This window comes from Podarcis muralis, chromosome 12, assembly GCF_964188315.1.
Source record: "Podarcis muralis chromosome 12, rPodMur119.hap1.1, whole genome shotgun sequence".
NCBI lineage: Eukaryota > Metazoa > Chordata > Lepidosauria > Squamata > Lacertidae > Podarcis > Podarcis muralis.
This window is the reverse complement of record NC_135666.1, coordinates 2,626,580-2,644,230: the sequence shown is the minus strand read 5'-3', so window position 1 is coordinate 2,644,230 and position 17,651 is coordinate 2,626,580. Positions and strand designations below refer to the sequence as shown.

The 17,651-nt window shown below is 52.0% G+C and overlaps 1 protein-coding gene across 2 annotated transcripts; it reads left to right on the top strand.

The window, feature by feature from the left end:
- Positions 1-5,171: 5,171 nt before the first annotated feature.
- Positions 5,172-16,542, top strand: REPIN1 (replication initiator 1). Of its 2 annotated transcripts, XM_028750364.2 has the most exons (5): positions 5,172-5,469; positions 6,436-6,555; positions 6,910-7,036; positions 8,659-8,763; positions 12,825-16,542. In XM_028750364.2, exons 3-5 carry the CDS (start codon positions 7,003-7,005, stop codon positions 14,306-14,308), a joined length of 1,623 nt encoding a protein of 540 aa, XP_028606197.2. In that variant the 5' UTR covers positions 5,172-5,469; positions 6,436-6,555; positions 6,910-7,002; the 3' UTR covers positions 14,309-16,542. The 2 variants fall into 2 exon arrangements, with proteins under 2 accessions (XP_028606197.2, XP_028606196.2); XM_028750363.2 differs by lacking the exon at positions 6,436-6,555.
- Positions 16,543-17,651: the final 1,109 nt, after the last annotated feature.

The following is a 17,651-nucleotide window of genomic DNA, read 5'->3' as shown; positions in this document are numbered from 1 at the left end:
TCCTTTGGATCTGCTATTTCCGAGGTGGTTTCCCGGATTACATTTTGGGGAGGTGTGTTGCTGCTGGCTTGGCTGATAGAGCTTTTCAGTGGCCGCCCACCGAGAGAAAAATCGTGTTCCCCCCACTGAGATTTAATCTCCGCGTGGGAATCAGAATAGCCCTTGAACGTTGATTTGAAGCATCCTTCCCACAGGCAGAAAAGCTTTAAAATGGGAGCAATGCTTCCTGTACAGTGGTGCCTCGCAAGACGAAATTAATTCGTTCTGCGAGTTTTTTCGTCTTGCGAATTTTTCGTCTTGCGAAGCACCTCTTCAAGCAATGCACCCTGGGTATTAACGGTTTTAAGAAAAAGGAAACAAATTTGCAAGACGTTTTCGTCTTGCGAAGCAAGCCCATAGGGAAATTCGTCTTGCGAAGCAACTCAAAAAACGAAAAACTCTTTCGTCTTGCGAGTTTTTCGTCTTGCAAGGCATTCGTCTTGCGGGGTACCACTGTATCTCCATGTGTGTAGCGATCTATTTCATAAAGTGAATAAGGTGCGTTTCAGTGCTTTTCCCCCCAAGGCTGGCTGCTACATGGGGCAGCTTCACTCTGCATTTATGGCCTGGTGATTTATGGCTTCTGATGTGGGATCTGAGCTTTGCTGGATAAAGCCAAATACCCATCTAATCCAGCATTTTTCTGGCGTCACAGGGGCCAACCAGATCCCACAAGCAGGATTTGAGCACTGGAGCAATTCTCCCCTCCTGGGGTTTCCTGGGAACAGGGATTCAGAAGCATCACTGTGTCTGACTGTGGCGGCAGCGCATAGCCATTGTGGCCAGGAGCCATCGATAGCCCTCTCCTCCCTGAATTTCTCTTCATTTTTAAAGCTATCTCGATTGGCCTCACTGTCTCTTGTGGGAGGGAGTTCCACAGTTGAACTAGATAGTAAGGTAAAGGACCCCTGGATGGTTAAGTCCAGTCAAAGGCGACTATGGGGTTGCAGCGCTCATCTCACTTTCAGACTGAGAGAGCCAGCGTTTGTCCGCAGACAGCTTTCTGGGTCGTGGTCTGGAGCACGTGCTTCTGGAGCAACGGGACATTTGTGACGGAATCCAGAGCGCACGGAAACGCCGTTTACATGTTTTTTGTTTTTTATTATACTTTTCAGATTAATATGTTTCATCAAATTTACAATCACCTTAACATTTCAAAACTTGACTTCCTTTCCCCTTTCCGTGGCTCCTTAAATTTATTTTTAATACCTTCTGCATATCCAAATCAACTTAATTTGCTCATTTATTCATCCATTTTAATTATATACTCTTATAAAACTGCAGGTTGTTAACAATAATCCTGCTGGTGTTTTTATCTGTTTACAATTTATCTGTAAATATTCAATAAACCATTTCCATTCTTTTATAAAAAGTTCGTTATCTTGACTTCTTATTCTTCCGGTAAGTTTTGCCATTTCTGCATATTCCATAAGTTTTTCTATCCATTCTTCCTTTGCTGGGACTTCTTTCCATTTTTGGGCAAGCAACATTCTTGCTGCTGTAGTAGCAGACATAAACAAATTTCTATACAAGTTTAGGTAGTTCTCTCCCTAGAATTCCCAAAAGAAAAGCTTCTGGGGGTTTTTTTTAACAAAAGTTATTTTAAACATCCTTTTCAATTCCTTATATATCATTTCCCAGTAAGCTTCAACCTTTCTACAAGACCGTGCTGTTTATAGTTTATGTGCTGCATGAAGAACTTTTACCTGTCCTGACTCTTCCAGCTTCATTGGACTCAAGTTCCCACATTATGAGGGAGGGTGAAAAACTACCCACTTTGTGCCATGCATAACGTAATCCTCAGTTGTGTCGCCTCTTCCTTTCCCGTCCACCACCTATTTCTCAGAGCAGCAACTGGTATGCCTCATTTGATGGAGCCCAGACCAAGTTTTCTTTTTTCCCTTTTAAAAATAATTTTTATTAAATTTTCTGTTTTACAATTTATTCATTTAAAGGTAAAAGGTAAAGGTACCCCTGCCCGTACGGGCCAGTCTTGACAGACTCTGGGGTTGTGCGCCCATCTCACTTAAGAGGCCAGGGGCCAGCGCTGTCCGCAGACACTTCCGGGTCACGTGGCCAGCGTGACATTGCTGCTCTGGCGAGCCAGAGCCGCACACGGAAACGCCGTTTACCTTCCCGCCAGTAAGCGGTCCCTATTTATCTACTTGCACCCGGGGGTGCTTTCGAACTGCTAGGTTGGCAGGCGCTGGGACCGAGCAGCGGGAGCGCACCCCGCCGCGGGGATTCGAACCGCCGACCTTCCGATCGGCAAGCCCTAGGCGCTGAGGCTTTTACCCACAGCGCCACCTGCATCCCTGAATATTCATTTAGACAACCTTAAAATATCAATGACTTCCCTTCTTCTCTTTCCATGGTTCATTTAGCATAGTATAAATCCCTGCATATTTTATATAAACCATTCAGTATTCCATTATTGCATCCATCAAAACTTATTTACACTGTTTAATTTATCTTAGTGCTGCCAACGTTTTCAAGTGTACACAATTTTTCCCCATATATTCAATAAATATTTCCCAATCTTCTTTAAACATATGTTCTTCTTGTTCTCTTATTCTGTATGTTAGGTCCGCAAGCTGCACATATTCCATCAGTTTAAGTTGCCATTCTTCTTTGTTTGAGACCTCACTCAACCAAAGAGAGCCAGTGTGGTCTAGTGGTTAAGAGCGGTAGATTCGTAATCTGGGGAACCGGGTTCGCGTCTCTGCTCCTCCACATGCAGAGGAGTCACACTTGGGCCAGTCGCACTTCTCTGAAGTCTCTCAGCCCCACTCACCTCACAGAGTGTTTGTTGTGGGGAAGGAAGGGAAAGGAGAATGTTGGCCGCTTTGAGACTCCTTCAGGTAGTGATAAAGCGGGATATCAAATCCAAATCCAAACTCGTTTTCCATTTGGGGGCTACCAAACATGGGCCGCAGTGGTGGCATACATCAGGAGTCAGCAAACTTTTTCAGCCGTGGGCCAGTCCACGGTCCCTCAGACCTTGCGGGGGGCTGGACTATATTTTGACAAAAATAATAATGAACGAATTCCTATGCCCCACAAATAACCCAGAGATGCATTTTAAATAAAAGGACACATTCTACTCATGTAAAAACACCGAGGTTTGACTGTGTAGTTACCGGTACTTATCTCCTTGCCCCTGTGGAGATGGTAGCACCAAAACAGCGCCCTCCTGTCTTGCACCCTCTACAAAGCCCTGAGGAACGAGACCATCACCCCACTCGTACTAACCATCCCAGGGCGCTCAGCCACTGCCACAATGCCCTTTCTTCTATCAGATCAAAATGAACAGATAACAGCAAAGGTTGCTAGGTTCATAGCAGGGGCAAGCAGAATAAGGGCCACTAACTGACAGCTGATTCAGGACTTTTAATTGTGCTTTTATATCAAATTTCCTTTTCTGCGTATACTGTAATACTGCATATGGGACCACCTCTCCTGGTCTGCCCTGCAGAGGACCTTAAGGTCCATGAATAACCATAGTTTAGAGGTCCCTGGCCCTAAGGAAGTCAGACTATCCTCCACCAGGGCCTTCTCAGTGATGGCTCCAACCTGGTGGAATGCTCTGTCCCACGAGACTAGGGCCCTGCAGGATTCCGCCTGGCCTTTAATTTGAATCCAGCCTGATCTTTTATTTCTCTTCTCTTCCCTACCGCTCCCCTTTTATGAAGATCCCCTACTCTGAGACCCCACAGCTAATTCTCCCCTGGCCTCCTTGCTGGCCCAAGTAGGACCAATTCAGCCAGCTAGCCCTGGGGATTATCTAATGCTTATTTCCCCTAAATTGATTTTGGAATGTTGTTGTTATTCATGTTTTTATACTGTATTTTATGCTGCTTTTATAATTGTTTTAAAGTGTTTTAATTTTGTTGTTAGCCGCCCTGAGCCCGGTTTTTGAACTGGGAAGGGCGAGGTATAAATAAAAAATTATTATTATAATATTATTACAGTGGTACATCGGGTTAAGAACTTAATTCATTCCGGAGGTCCGTTCTTAACCTGAAACTGTTCTTAACCTGAAGCACCACTTTAGCTAATGGGGCCTCCTGCTGCCGCCACGCCGCCAGACCACGATTTCTGTTCTCATCCTGAAGCAAAGTTCTTAACCCGAGGTACTATTTCTGGGTTAGCGGAGTCTGTAACCTGAAGCGTCTGTAACCTGAAGCATATGTAACCTGAGGTACCACTGTACAGTATAGGTTCCTAGCAGGGGCAATCAGAATAAGGGCCACTAACTGGCGGCTGATTCAGGACTTTAAATTGTGCTCTTATACCAAATTGTGGCTACCTTTGAAGATTAACTGCAATTAATCCAGAATGCGGCAGCTAGATTGGTGACTGGCCACTGGGACCACATAACACCAGCCCTGAGAGATCTGCAGTATGTTTCCCAGCACCAATATGTTTCCCAGCACCATTCAAAGTGTTGGTGCTGACCTTGAAAGCCCTAAACGGCCTCGGTCCAGTATACCTGAAGGAGCGTCTCCACCCCCATCTTCTGCCCGGAGGTCCAGCACCGAGGACCTTCTGGCGGTTCCCTCACTGCGAGAAGCCAAGTTACCAGACAGAGGGCCTTCTTGGTAGTGGCGCCCACCCTGTGGAACCCTTCAGATGTGAATAAGCAGCTATCCTATCTTTAAAAGACATCTGAAGGCAGCCCTGTTCAGGGAAGTTTTTAATATTTAACGCTGTACTGTTTTTAAGACTTGATTGGGAGCCGCCCAGAGTGGCTGGGGAAACTCAGCCAGATGGGTGGGGTATAAATAATAAATTCTTCTTCTTCTTCTTCTTCTTCTTCTTCTTCTTCTTCTTCTTCTTCTTCTTCTTCTTCTTCTTCTTCTTCTTCTTCAATTTCCTTTTCTGCATAGACTGTGATGTTTTACTGTTGTTGTGGCCATTGGCTAATGCGAATAAAGTTTTATCTCTCTCTCTCTGCATCTGGCTGCGCTGAGCAATTCGAAGAAGCGGAGGCGGAGGAGGTTTTCTTTGCGCACGAAGCGAAGAAGGTTCCCTTTGCGCCCAGGCGCGCCTCTGGGGAGTCCGCGCTGGCTCCCCATCCCTGGGATCCCCCCCCCCTCGCCACCCCCCCCTTCTGTTGCAGGCGAGGCTGCCATCTCCTGCTGGCGGAGGAACTACACTTCCCAGCGTGCAGCGCCGGAGCGTAAATCTTCAAAGGCTAACAAAAGAGCAGCCGGCAAACCTGACAGGCGGAGGGCAGAGGCGGAGGAAGGAGGCGAGCCGGACCGGGGCGCGCACCGCAGCTGGCCTCTCCGCGCCCCCCCCGCCCCGCCCTCCTCCCTGACAGCTGGGGGGCTTTTGGAGGGGGAGGAAGGGGGAGAAGGCGCCCCCCTCCCGCCCCGGCCGCTGCAAAGGAAGCTCTGGAGGATGGCCGGAGGGAGCCTGGCTCAGGTAGGCCCTGGAGAGACCTCAGCATCGGGGGGGGGGGGGCCTGATCTCTCCCCCCCCCAACCTCACAACAAGGACCCTCCTGCAAAAGGGGCTCGGGGGTGGCGGGGGGTGCAGGATCCGAATGCGCCTCCTCCTGCAGGGAGAATATCAAATTACAGCGAAAGGAAAGGGGGGCCCCTCTCCGTGCGTCCTGAGCCGCTGCCAGCCCCCCACCCGCAGCTCTTTGGGGTTCTTAAAAGGCACGCAATGGGGGGGACCCCCACCCCACAGACTTCCTGCTTTTCCTACGGAGGAAACACCCGTCTCAATGCGTTTTTGGCACCGGGAGCAGAGCTGAAAATGACCCCCGAGCTGCGCTGCCCGGCCCCCGATTTAGGGTGCTCCGGAGAGGGGCGCAAATGCAGCCCCCGGGACCCCGGTCTTCCCGTCAAACTTCACGGGGGATGGATGGATCTGCGTTAGCAGCGAGGGGCGTTTGGATGAAACGAGACCCAAGGGGGCCGTTCGGAAGCGGAGACCCCCTTCCAGGCTAGGAGGCTGCACCCCAAAACCACGGATTTCATTTCCCTTTTGGGTAAAGACCACCCCCTCCCACCGACCCACGCCACCATCTTCGAAGGAATCGGGTGCTTGACGGTGCCATAACCTGCAGGCAGGCCAGGGCAGAGGAGGGAGCTGGGAAAACGAGGCAGAAGGGTCTTCCTGGCATATTTCTCCCCCAAAATATCAGAAACTAAGCCCCCCCAAATGGTCAGAGTTAATTCCCCAAAGCCCAGTGCAGGTTCTGCTCGAATATTATTGTTGATGGTCTGAGAAAGGGCCACCACCAGGGGGGAAAAATCAGCTGGGGAAAAAGCAGAGAAATATTGGGAAAGGCTTTGGAAGCCCCCTCCCCTCGGAGTGGCCCTGTGACAGGTGTGCCCCCCGCCCTGCAGCGACCACAGACACCTTTTGTTTGTCCACAAGGTCAAGGCGGTCCCGGCGGGCCACTTGCGTGCCACACACCTGCCGGGGTGACGGGGACCGGGCTTTGTGGCAGAGCTACGCTTTCTATGCAGAAGGCTCCCTCCCCGATGGCATCGCCAGGTAGGACTGGAAATGCCCACCCCCTTGCCCAAAACGCCCCCCCAAAAAGAGAGGTGGAGAGAGACAGTGCTGAGCTTAGGCGGTGCTCCCAGGGCCTTTCTCCGTGCAGAAGTGGCTCTGTGGCAGGACAGTTGCCCTGCATGCAGAACGCCCCAGACCCCGTCCCCAGGCAGGGCTAGGAAACCCGGTTCGCAGGCAGGCTGGCATTGAGCGAGAAAGGGCCGCAATCGGTGGCTTCTGCGGCCCCCGAAATACGCGGTCCTTCCTCCAGTATGGGATTTGGTGTGGCGGCAGTCTTCCCGAAACAGGGCTGGATCCTGCGGTGCTGAGAGAGGGGGCTTCTCCTCGTTGCAGGTGCCCGTGGCCTTTGAGGACGTGGTGGTCTATTTCTCGCGCGAGGAGTGGGCACAGCTGGCAGAATGGCAGAAGGAGCTATACCAAGACGTAATGGCAGAGAATTACGAGCTGGTCTCCTCACTGGGTAAAGTCGACATATATACTGGGTTTTTTTTGGGGGGGGGGGGAGCTGGCCAGAAAGAGAGAGAGAGAGAGAGAGAGAGAGAGAGATGGTTCAAATGACCCCAAAGGAGAGTAAACACGAGGAATCACAGAATTGTGGAGTTGGAAGGGACCCTCAGCGTATATCTAGTCCAACCCCAAATGCAATGCAGGAGTCCTGCCCACAGCCAGCGCAAACTACCGACCTTAGACGTGGCAATTCCTGCTTTGAAAGGGGGCTGGACTAGATGACCCCTGGGGTCCCTTCCAATTCTTTGACGTCCGGACAGAAAGAGCTGTTGGACGGGGGAACAGACTCCCAGGGAGGGGCGGCAGGTTCTCCTTCGTTGGAGGTTTTTAAGCAGAGGTTGGGGATTCAGAGACATGAGGACTGGAACCTTGCTCATTTCAATAGGAAGGGCTGCAGCTCAGAAGGTCCCAGCTTCCATCCTTTCCCCAGTTAGGGCTGGGAAGGCTCCTTGCCTGAAAGCCCAGAGGAGCTGCTGCAAGCCAGTGCAGACAATACTGTGCTAGATGGGCCAATGGGCCTGACTTTCTAGTTTAGGGAAAGGGTGAGGAAGAGCAGACGCGTTAGAAGAGGGGTGAAGTTTTTCCTCCTCTCTCCTGAAGCCAGAACTCGGGGGCATCCGAGGGAGCTGAACGCTGGGAGATTCAGGAGAGGTTTTCGATGCCCTTCTTCACACAGCACAGAGTTAAACTATGGAACTCCCTGCCACAGGGATGGCCACCAAGCTAGATGGCTTTAAAAGGGGATTAGGCAAATTCATAGAGGAGGAGCGGGCGATGGAGTGGCGGCCGGGACCATATAACACCGGTCTTGAAAGACCTACATTGGCTCTCAGTACGTTTCCGAGCACAATTCAAAGTGTTGGTGCTGACCTTTAAAGCCCTAAATGGCCTCGGCCCAGTATACCTGAAGGAGCGTCTCCACCCCCATCGTTCTGCCCGGACGCTGAGGTCCAGCTCCGAGGGCCGTCTGGTGGTTCCCTCATTGCGAGAAATGAGGTTACAGGGAACCAGGCAGAGGGCCTTCTCGGTGGTGGCGCCTGCCCTGTGAAACGCCCTCCCTTCAGATGTGAAGGAAATAAGCAGCTATTTTATCTTTAAAAGACATCTGAAGGCAGCCCTGTTTAGGGAAGTTTTTAATATTTAATGCTGTATAGTTTTTAATATTCAGTTGGAAGCCGCCCAGAGTGGCTGGGGAGACTCAGCCAGATGGGCAGGGTATAAATAATAAATTATTATTCTATACCAGCCAGGATGGCTCCTCTCTGCCTTCACAGCAGGAGACAGAGATGCTTCCGAATTTCAGCTGGTGGGAAACCCCATCAGGGGAGAGTTGCTCTTATGCTCCCATCTGGCTGGAGGGTTTCTGGGAGGCCCTGATCCAGGAGGGGTCTTCTAATGGAGGTCTTATTACGATAGCAGAACCTCCATACCCAGGAGCAGTCTACCTCGGAATAACCAGATAATGGGGGAACATTGCTGCCCTCAGGTGCTGCTTGGCCATTGTGGAGGGGGGGCTCTTTTATGTTCTTCTACCCCCCTCAACTAACCCCCCGCCTCTGCTTCTGTCCTTTGCAGAATGCCTGCTCTCTATCCCTGAATTGCTCTCCCGGCTGGCGCGGGGAGAGGCGCCCCACCCTGCTGCAGACCCCCCACCCTCTGCGGGAAACGCCGACTCCCCAGGTAAGAGCATGAGACTCCTAATCTCAGGCTCGTGGGTTTGAGCCCCATGTCGGGCAAAAATAATTTTGCATTCCATGGGGTTGGACTAGATGGCCCTCGGGGTCCCTTTCAACTCTACAGCACTAAGAATTCTAAGAAGGATGATTTTAAGAGTGGGGCAGGGAGGGGTCTAGCAAGGAATCACGGCAGGCTGCCCCATTGCAGCTCAGGGAGTAGAGCACGTGCCTGATATGCATTATCGGGAATTTGTAAGATATAACGAAAGTTAATCTGCATAAAACTGCACCCCTCTGCAGCTGCCCAGTTGCGCTAAAGCAGGCATTGCAAAACTCGGCCCTCCAGATGTTTTGTTTTGTTTTTTTCAAAACGTTTTATTAATTAAAATTCAAAATGTTTTATTATTAAAACATACAAACAAACACACACACATACATACATCCTGTTAGAATCTTGGTAACATTATTAAATGACTTCCTCAAATCCCCTTGGTTGAATTTCATTATGTATCATTTTAACAGTTTTCCAAAATCAATTTTCTCAAAAAATTAACTTAATCACTTAACTTCTTTCTTTCATTCTTTCTAACATCTTAAATCCTATCCTTACATGCTTAAATCCTAAGCTTATCTAGTATTTGCAAGCTTTTCCAATTAAGTTATCTTGACATATTTGGCTAAATAGTCTTTAAATTTCTTCCATTCTTCCTGGTACTCCTCCTCCTTCTGGTCGCGGACTCTTCCAGTCAGTCCAGCTGTTTTGGGACCACAACTCCCATCATCCCTGACCATTGGTCCCGTTAGCTAGGGGTGATGGGAGTTGTAGTCCCAAAACATCTGGAGGGCCGAGTTTGGGGGTGCCTGCCCTAAAGAAAGCACCGGCCCTGAACCTGAGAGAGATGTATAAACTTATGCACAGCATGAATAAAGGGGACAGAGAAGAGTTATTCTGCAGTCGTAGCAACACTTGGGACAGGCAGTGCAAGATGAATGCTGCAAGATTCAGGGCAGACCAAAAGAAAGGACTTTTTTTCTACACTCAGTGCTTAGCTAAAATTTGAAATTCACTCCCCACAAGACGTAGTGACGGCACCCCCTTGGGTGGTTTTAAAAGAGGGTGGGGTTAATTCATGGGGGAGAGGGCGATCGATGTCTCCTGGTAGCCCCAGGGGCCAAATATTGCTCCCTGAATAATGGTGACTGCGATTCACAAGTGGGGAGGGTGTTGCTGTTCCGCTCAGGTCCGGTTTGTGAGTTTAAGAACATAAGAGGCGCCTGCAGGATCGAGCCAACGGCCCACCTAGTCCAGCCCCCTGTTCTCAGAGTGGACAACCAGATGCCCGGGGGGAACCAGCAGGATTTGAACCCAGGAGCCGCTCTCCCCAGATGTGGAGGCAGAGCAGAGCCGTCCTGGCTAAGAGCCATCAATGGCTTTATTGTCCTCCATGAATTTGTCTCACCCGCTTTTAAAGCCATCAGGGTTGGCGGCCATTCCTGCATCCTGTGGCGGTGAGTTCCGCAGATTAACGCTGCGCTGTGTGAAGGAGGACTTTACTTTATCTGTCTTCAGCACCCCATAGAATAATAGAACTGTCAATCTGGAAGAGAGACTGAGGGTTCTCTAGTCCTGCAAAGCGGCAATCTCAGCACATGCTTCCCCATCCAATTTGAAACCAGGCCAGAGCCTGCTTAGCTTTGCAAATGTGCTGGCAGTTTTACTGCTGCACCGCTCCCCATGGGCGTAGCCCGGGGGCAGGGAGGGGCAGCTGCCACCCCCAATAAATAAAAATCAATAAAAATCATAGCAAACTGAGGTTCTGTCCCCCTAACCAGGCTGAGGGCCTGCCCGCCCTCCCATCAGATGTCAAGGAAATAAACAACTACAGTGGTACCTCGCAAGATGAAATTAATTCGTTCCGCGAGTTTTTTCTTCTTGCGAGTTTTTTTGTCTTGCAAAGCACGGTTTCCCATAGGAATGCATTGAAAATCAATCAATGCGTTCCTATGGAAACCGCCTTCAGACCAGGTCCGGGGACAGTCTCTCCCCCAACCTCCTCTGAAGGCTGGGGGGGGGGGACAAGGGCTTCTCTTCCCACCGCCAGCCTTCAGAAGACTGTTCTGAAGGCTGGCGGTGGGAAGAAAAGCCCTTCTCCCCACCTCCCGCCCCGCAAGCTCCGGGAACAGGAGGGCTTCGCTGCCGCCCGCCAGCATTTTAAGATCGCCCGGGACAGAGGAGAAGTCTCCGCTGTCCCGGGAAGGCAGGCGGGGGGGAGCAAAGACTTTTGCCCCCCGCCAGCCTTCAGAAGAGGTCCAGGACCTCTTCTGAAGGCCGGCGGTGGGCGAAAGTCTTTGCTCCCGACCGCCAGCATTTTAAAAGAGGTCCCCGGAGATTTCCCTATGGGCTTTCTTCTTGCGAAGCAAGCCCATAGGGAAATTCGTCTGGCGAAGCACCTCGAGAAACGGAAAACTCTTTCTTCTTGCGAGTTTTCCGTCTTGCGAGGCATTCGTCTTGCGAGGTACCACTGTATCTGACTTTTGGAAGACATCTGAAGGCAGCCCTGTTTAGGGAAGTTTTTAATGTTTGATGTTTTAATGTGCTTTTCATTCTGTCGGGAGCCACCCAGTGTGGCTGGGGAAACTAAGCCAGATGGGTGGGGTATAGATAATAAATTATTATTATTATTAATTATTATTATTATGACAAAAATCCTAGTCACACCCATGCCAAACCCCCTGTGGCTTCCAGGGCATGGATCCCCTTGGGCCTGATCCACGTAAAGAGCTCCCCTTCTCATCCCCTCCAACATTCCTACTCAACGTAGGGATGTCCTACTCAACAACAACAACAATTTCATTATTTGTACCCCACCCATCTGCCTGGGTTGCGCAAGCCACTCTGGGCGGCTTCCAACACATATAAAAACATAATAATGCATTAAACATTTAAAAACTCCCCTATACAGGGCTGCCTTAAAATGTCTTCTAAAAGCTGTATACTTCCTTATCTCCTTGGCTCGGGGGTCGGATAACTCCATACCCTCCAACATTTCTCCAATGAAAATAGGGACGTCCGGTGCTGTGGTCTAAACTGCAGAGCCTCTTTTTTTAAAAAAAATAATTATAGAATTTTACAAGAAAAAAGAAAGAGAAAGAGAAACAAAGAACAATACATAACACTGTAAACACATTTATATACATGTTTTCCAAAATGCAAACTAAAAAAAAGACAAAAGACAAAGAAAAAGAAAAAAACCTTTTCATAACAAATAATATTACCAAATTCATGCTTCAAACGTTACAATTTATACATCCTAGTTAAAATATGATAAAAGACTTCCACCGCGTTCACCACACGTCTCCTAGTTATCTTGCTTGCCTTTGCATCTGTTCTTGAATCATTTCCCTTCCTTGGGTTCTTTCATAATCAGTCAAATCTTTATGTTCTCTATATTTTTCACAAGGTTAGTCTAAGCACAACCTTGAGCCCTGCTTGTATAAATATTCATTTAAGCATTCCCATTGTTTCTGAATTATAGTTTTGGATGGATTTAATAAGTCATAAACCACAGAGCCTAGGACTTGCAGATCAGAAGGTCAGCAGTTCGAATCCCTGCGGTGGGCTGAGCTCCCGCTGCTCGGTCCCTGCTCCTGCCAACCTAGCAGTTCGAAAGCACGTCAAAGTGCATGTAGCGCTCCGATGGGAAGGTAAATGGCATTTCCGTGTGTGCTCTGGTTCGCCAGAAGCGGCTTAGTCATGCTGGCCACATGACCCGGAAGCTGTACGCCGGCTCCCTCGGCCAATAAGCGAGATGAGCGCCGCAACCCCAGAGTCGGCCACGACTGGACGTAATGGTCAGGGGTCCCTTTACCTTTACCTTTTAAGACAAAGCGGGACATTCCGTGATCAAATGAGAAACTCAGGAATGTCCCTGGAAAACAGGGGCACTTGGAGGGTCTGCCTTCTGCTTTTAGAGAAGACTAGGCGATGGAACGGTGTAAGTGTCCCCTTTGGAGGTGTCCAGATTAATGGCCACATTTCCCCTCTCTCCTGTTTCCTTCCTGCAGCTGACGTGATCGAGACGCAGCCCCAAAAGGGGCCGGACACCCCAGTGGCCTCTGAGGGACCCGGTCCAGACTCGGCAAAGACCCCCCGCCCTCGGGCTGCCAAGAAGGGCCCCAAGAGAGGGGCGTCGCAGGCCACGCGGGAGCCCTCGGGGGCCGGCCGGGCCCCTGCAGACCGGTCAAAGACCCCCAAGCGGGAGAAGCCTTTCAAGTGCCCCAAGTGCCAGCGCCGTTTCCTGGGCCGCCTGGCGCTGACCGCCCACCGGCGCCTGCACGTCCGCAAGTGGCCCCGGCCGGGCCCCCAGAGCGCGGGAAGGGCCCCCCAGGCGCCGGAGCTTGCCGTGCCCCAGGAAGGCCAGCCGGGTGCCAGCCCCAGCCCTTTCCCCTGCAGCCAGGGCGAGGGCACCCTGCCCTTCTGGCCGGAGATGGCTCTGCACCAGCAGTCTCCTCTGACGCATGGCTTCAACCCCTGGTCGCTGGGCTACGGTCCCCAGCCCTTGCCCGGCCACCAGGCGCCCGGCCTGCCCAGCAACGGGGAGTTCATCTGCGACCAGTGTGGCTGGAGCTTCCACGGCTGGGAGGAGCTGGTGACACACCAGATGGCGCACATGGCGGCCGAGGGCATCGCCGGCTCCGTGCCCAAAGCGGGAGCCCTGGCGCAGCTGTCGGGCGACCGCCCTTACGCCTGTGCCCAGTGCGGCAAGAGCTTCCGCCACAAGCCTAACCTGCTGGCGCACCGGCAGGTGCACACGGGCGAGCGCCGCTACCAGTGCCAGGAGTGCGGCAAGTCCTTCGGCAGCAAGGCCTACCTGGCGTCGCACCAGCACATCCACACCGGCGAAAAGCCCTACGTGTGCGCCCAGTGCGGCAAGAGCTTCCGCCACAAGCCCAACCTCATCTCCCACCAGAAGATCCACACCAGGGAGCCCCTGCCGCCCAGCCACCCGCTGGACGCCTTCGAGGGAGACGCCTTCCAGAACCCGCGCACCGCGGCAGACGCCCTCGGGCTGGACGCCTTCCGCCGGCCCCTGCCGCTGCCGCCGGTGCCGCCGGTGCCAACCGATGCCCGCCTGGCCTGCGCGCAGGGCGACACCCCTCTGCCGCCGCTGCCCGGCGTGCTGCCGCCCCCTCCCGCAGCAATGGCCGAGCGCCCCTTTGTGTGCCCCGTCTGCGCCAAGCAGTTCCGCTGCAAGCCCTACCTGGTGGCGCACATCCGCATCCACACGGGCGAGAAGCCCTACGCCTGCAGCCGCTGCCCCAAGCGCTTCTCCCAGAAGTCCAACCTGGTGTCTCACGAGCGCCTGCACACGGGGGAGAAGCCCTATGCCTGCCCGCTCTGCCCCAGGGTCTTCAGCCAGGGCTCCAACATGCGCGCCCACCAGAGGAGCCACAGGAACGTGGCCGCCCCGGGAGAGACGGGCGTCAGCCTCCGACAGGGGTATGTGGTGAGGCAGATCCAGCCGCCCCCACCGCCTCCGCCAAACTAGGCCTCTGGGGCCTGCTCCTCCATAGCTGGGCTGGCCGCTGCCTCTTGGCCCTCCGCCCTCCCTGCCTGCCGGGGAATCGTTCCTGCATTGCAGCGGGGTTGGGATGGATGACCTCCGGGGTGCCCCTTCCAACACTACGGTTCTACGGTGCACCCATGTTTCTATTTGGTGCAGTTCCTGCATCGCAGCGGGGTTGGGCTGGATGACCTCCGGGGTGTCCCAACACTCCAGATCTACGACACAACCACGTTTTCCTGCGTCCGCGTGAACTGGGCAAAGGCTGGGGTGCCCTTCCGTCCCTTGGTGAGTCTGCAGATTTCCCACCAGAAAGATGTCCTCTCCTCTCGCTGCCCCCACCCTGCCTTAACTTCGGAATTTTGCTTTGGCAAACTTTGCCCCGTCCTGAGAAATCAAACAAGGCAGGAAGGACCCCAGACTTTCTTTTCTGGAAAGAGAGTCGCCATGGGTCTGGCCTCCTGGGAGTGTTTTCCTGCTGTCCTGGAGAGGCTGCTGAGGACGTGTTTGGCGACACGCTCTTCTTTCTGACGGAGAAGGGGGCACGTGGCTTAAAAGGGAGCAGGGGTCCCCAGGTGGGGCGCAGGATTTGCAGCCTCAGTCCCCGATATCTCCACTCAAATGGATCTGGGGAGGGGGCGGCTCTCGGCTCTGGTCCTGTGGGCTGAGTTCGAATTGGGGGGCTTCCTTTGCTCGGTGTCTCCAGCAGGGGCAGCAAGCAGACTGAGATCGAGAGCGGAAGACTTGGGAAGGTTAGAAGATAAGAGAAGCCTACTGGATCAGGCCAACGGCCCGTCTAGCGCAGCATCCGGTTCTCACAGCGGCTGACCAGAGCAAGCAGGTCCAGAGGGCAGCAACTCCCTCCAACTGTTGTCCCCCATTACAGTGGTACCTCGGGTTACAGACGCTTCAGGTTACAGACTCCGCTAACCCAGAAATAGTACCTTGGCTTAAGAACTTTGCTTTAGGATGAGAACAGAAATCGTGCTCCAGCGGGGCAGCAGCAGCAGCAGGAGGAGGCCCCATTAGCTAAAGTGGTGCTTCAGGTTAAGAACAGTTTCAGGTTAAGTGCGGACCTCCGGAACGAATTAAGTACTTAACCCGAGGTACCACTGTATCTGGTTATGCAGAGGTAGACTGCCCCTGGGCATGGAGGTTCCGCTGTCCATAAGACGCCCTCCTACTGTTTCCGGCAGCGATGGCCACTAAATGCTTGGGGAGAGAGGCTTCAGCAGTGGTGGGACAGCAGAACCATCCTCGCTCTCTCCTCCTCCTCCTCCTCCTCCTCCTCCTCCTCCTCCTCCTCCTCCAAGAATTTGTCTAATCCCCTTTTAAAGCCATTTAGGTTGGCGACTGTCGCCGTCCCCTGAGGGAGGGAGTTCCGCAGATTAACTACGAGAGTCGAGGGACTGCAGAGGCCCTGCAGCCAACAAAAGCCAGCCTGAGCTCTAAAAATAAAATAAAAAATCCGGACCTTTGCTGCTTCTTTGCAGACGGACAGTTTATGTGAACGGCAGAATTTGGGGCAGGGATGTGCCTGTGGACAGAGAGCGAGGGAGCGAGAAAAAGGACTCTCATCCACAACTGACACAGCATGATAGATTTTTAAAATAATTAGAAGCAGGCCTGTCTTGTCGTGACTTTGGGGGAAATTCCGCGCAGAAGCAGGCAAGATTCTTTTGGTTTGTTTTTCCCCCTTTTAGGATTGCAGCTTAATTATTTTAGAAAATAAGCAGGTGGCTAGTCCTCATTCCTGGCGAGACACGATCCGAAGATGTGTGTGTCGTCTCTGCACGAGGTTCAAAATCCACGGCGAGGAGGAGCTGCCGGCCGGTCTTGCATGGTGACCTGTTCCTCTCGCCTGACTTCCAAGTCCCGTTGTCCTACCTCTGTCCTCAAAGCCTCCTTCAACTTTTTACCTTCTGCTTCTGCAGCACCGCATGCAAACGGAGCAAGGGGGAAAAGCTTCTCTGCATCTATTTGCTTAATTCGGCATTATTTATACCCAGGGCAGGCTATGGGATTGGGTCGTGTGTGTGTGCGTGTGTGCAAGACTTGTGGACAAGGAGACCACAGCCTAAACTCCTAATGCAAGGTAGTAACACTGCCCTTTCTAGGTGCCCTTGTTTTAGACACAAGCCAGTTTCATTTTCAAGCGGTTTCCTATTGTATACTCTTTTAAAACGAATAAAGCGGTAGATGTTAATTTTAAAAACACAGCTCCTTGCAGTGTGTCGACTGTGGCCACGTGGCCTCGCGCTTTCTTCCCAAAACCAGTTGAATTAAAGCCACGTCGGGGGCCTTGCAGATGCAATGGACTGCAATTCCCATCAGCTCCTTCCAGCGTGGTCAAATGTTGTGGAGCTGATAGGAGTTGCAGAGTCCAGCAAACATCTGGACTACTGCAATGCGCTCTATGTGGGGCTACCTTTGAAGGTGACCCAGAAACTACAACTAATCCAGAATGCGGCAGCTAGACTGGTGACTGGGAGCGGCCGCCAAGACCATATAACACAGGTATTGAAAGACCTACACTGGCTCCCAGGACGTTTCCAAGCACAATTCAAAGTGTTGGTGCTGACCTTTAAAGCCCTAAACGACCTCGGTCCAGTAGACCTGAAGGAGCGTCTCCACCTCCATCGTTCTGCCTGGACACTGAGGTCCAGCTCTGAGGGCCTTCTGCCAGTTCCCTCGCTGCGAGAAGCCACGTTACAGGGAACCAAACAGAGGGCCTTCTCGGTAGTGGCATCCACCCTGTGGAACGCCCTCCCATCAGATGTCAAGGAAATAAACAACTATTTGAATTTTAGAAGACATCTGAAGGCAGTCCTGTTTAGGCAAGTTTTTAAAGACTGACGTTTTAATGTATTTTTAACCTTCTGTTGGAAGCCACTCAGAGTGGCTGGGGAGACCCAGCCAGATGGGCAGGGTAGAAATAATAATTTTTTATTATTACCTTGGGGGGCCTTGCAGATGCAATGGACTGCAATTCCCATCAGCTCCTTCCAGCGTGGTCAAATGTTGTGGGGCTAATGGGAGTTGTTGAGTCCAGCAAACATCTGGAGGGCTGTAGGTTCCCCATCTCTGAATTAACGGGAATACCCCCAATCCCACCACGGAAATGTCAGAAGGACCTCTTTTTAACAGGAGGAAACACAGCAATGAGGGGATGTGAGCTTCCGGGTTGCACAGCATTCTTCATAAAGATTCCCAATAACCTGGATCACTCCTGTGGGTCAAGTTTATCTGTACAGTGGCGCTAAAAGTCTGTGCACAGGCAGCCTTCTTCCTGGTACCTTGGTTCTCAAACTTAGTCCATTCCAGAAGT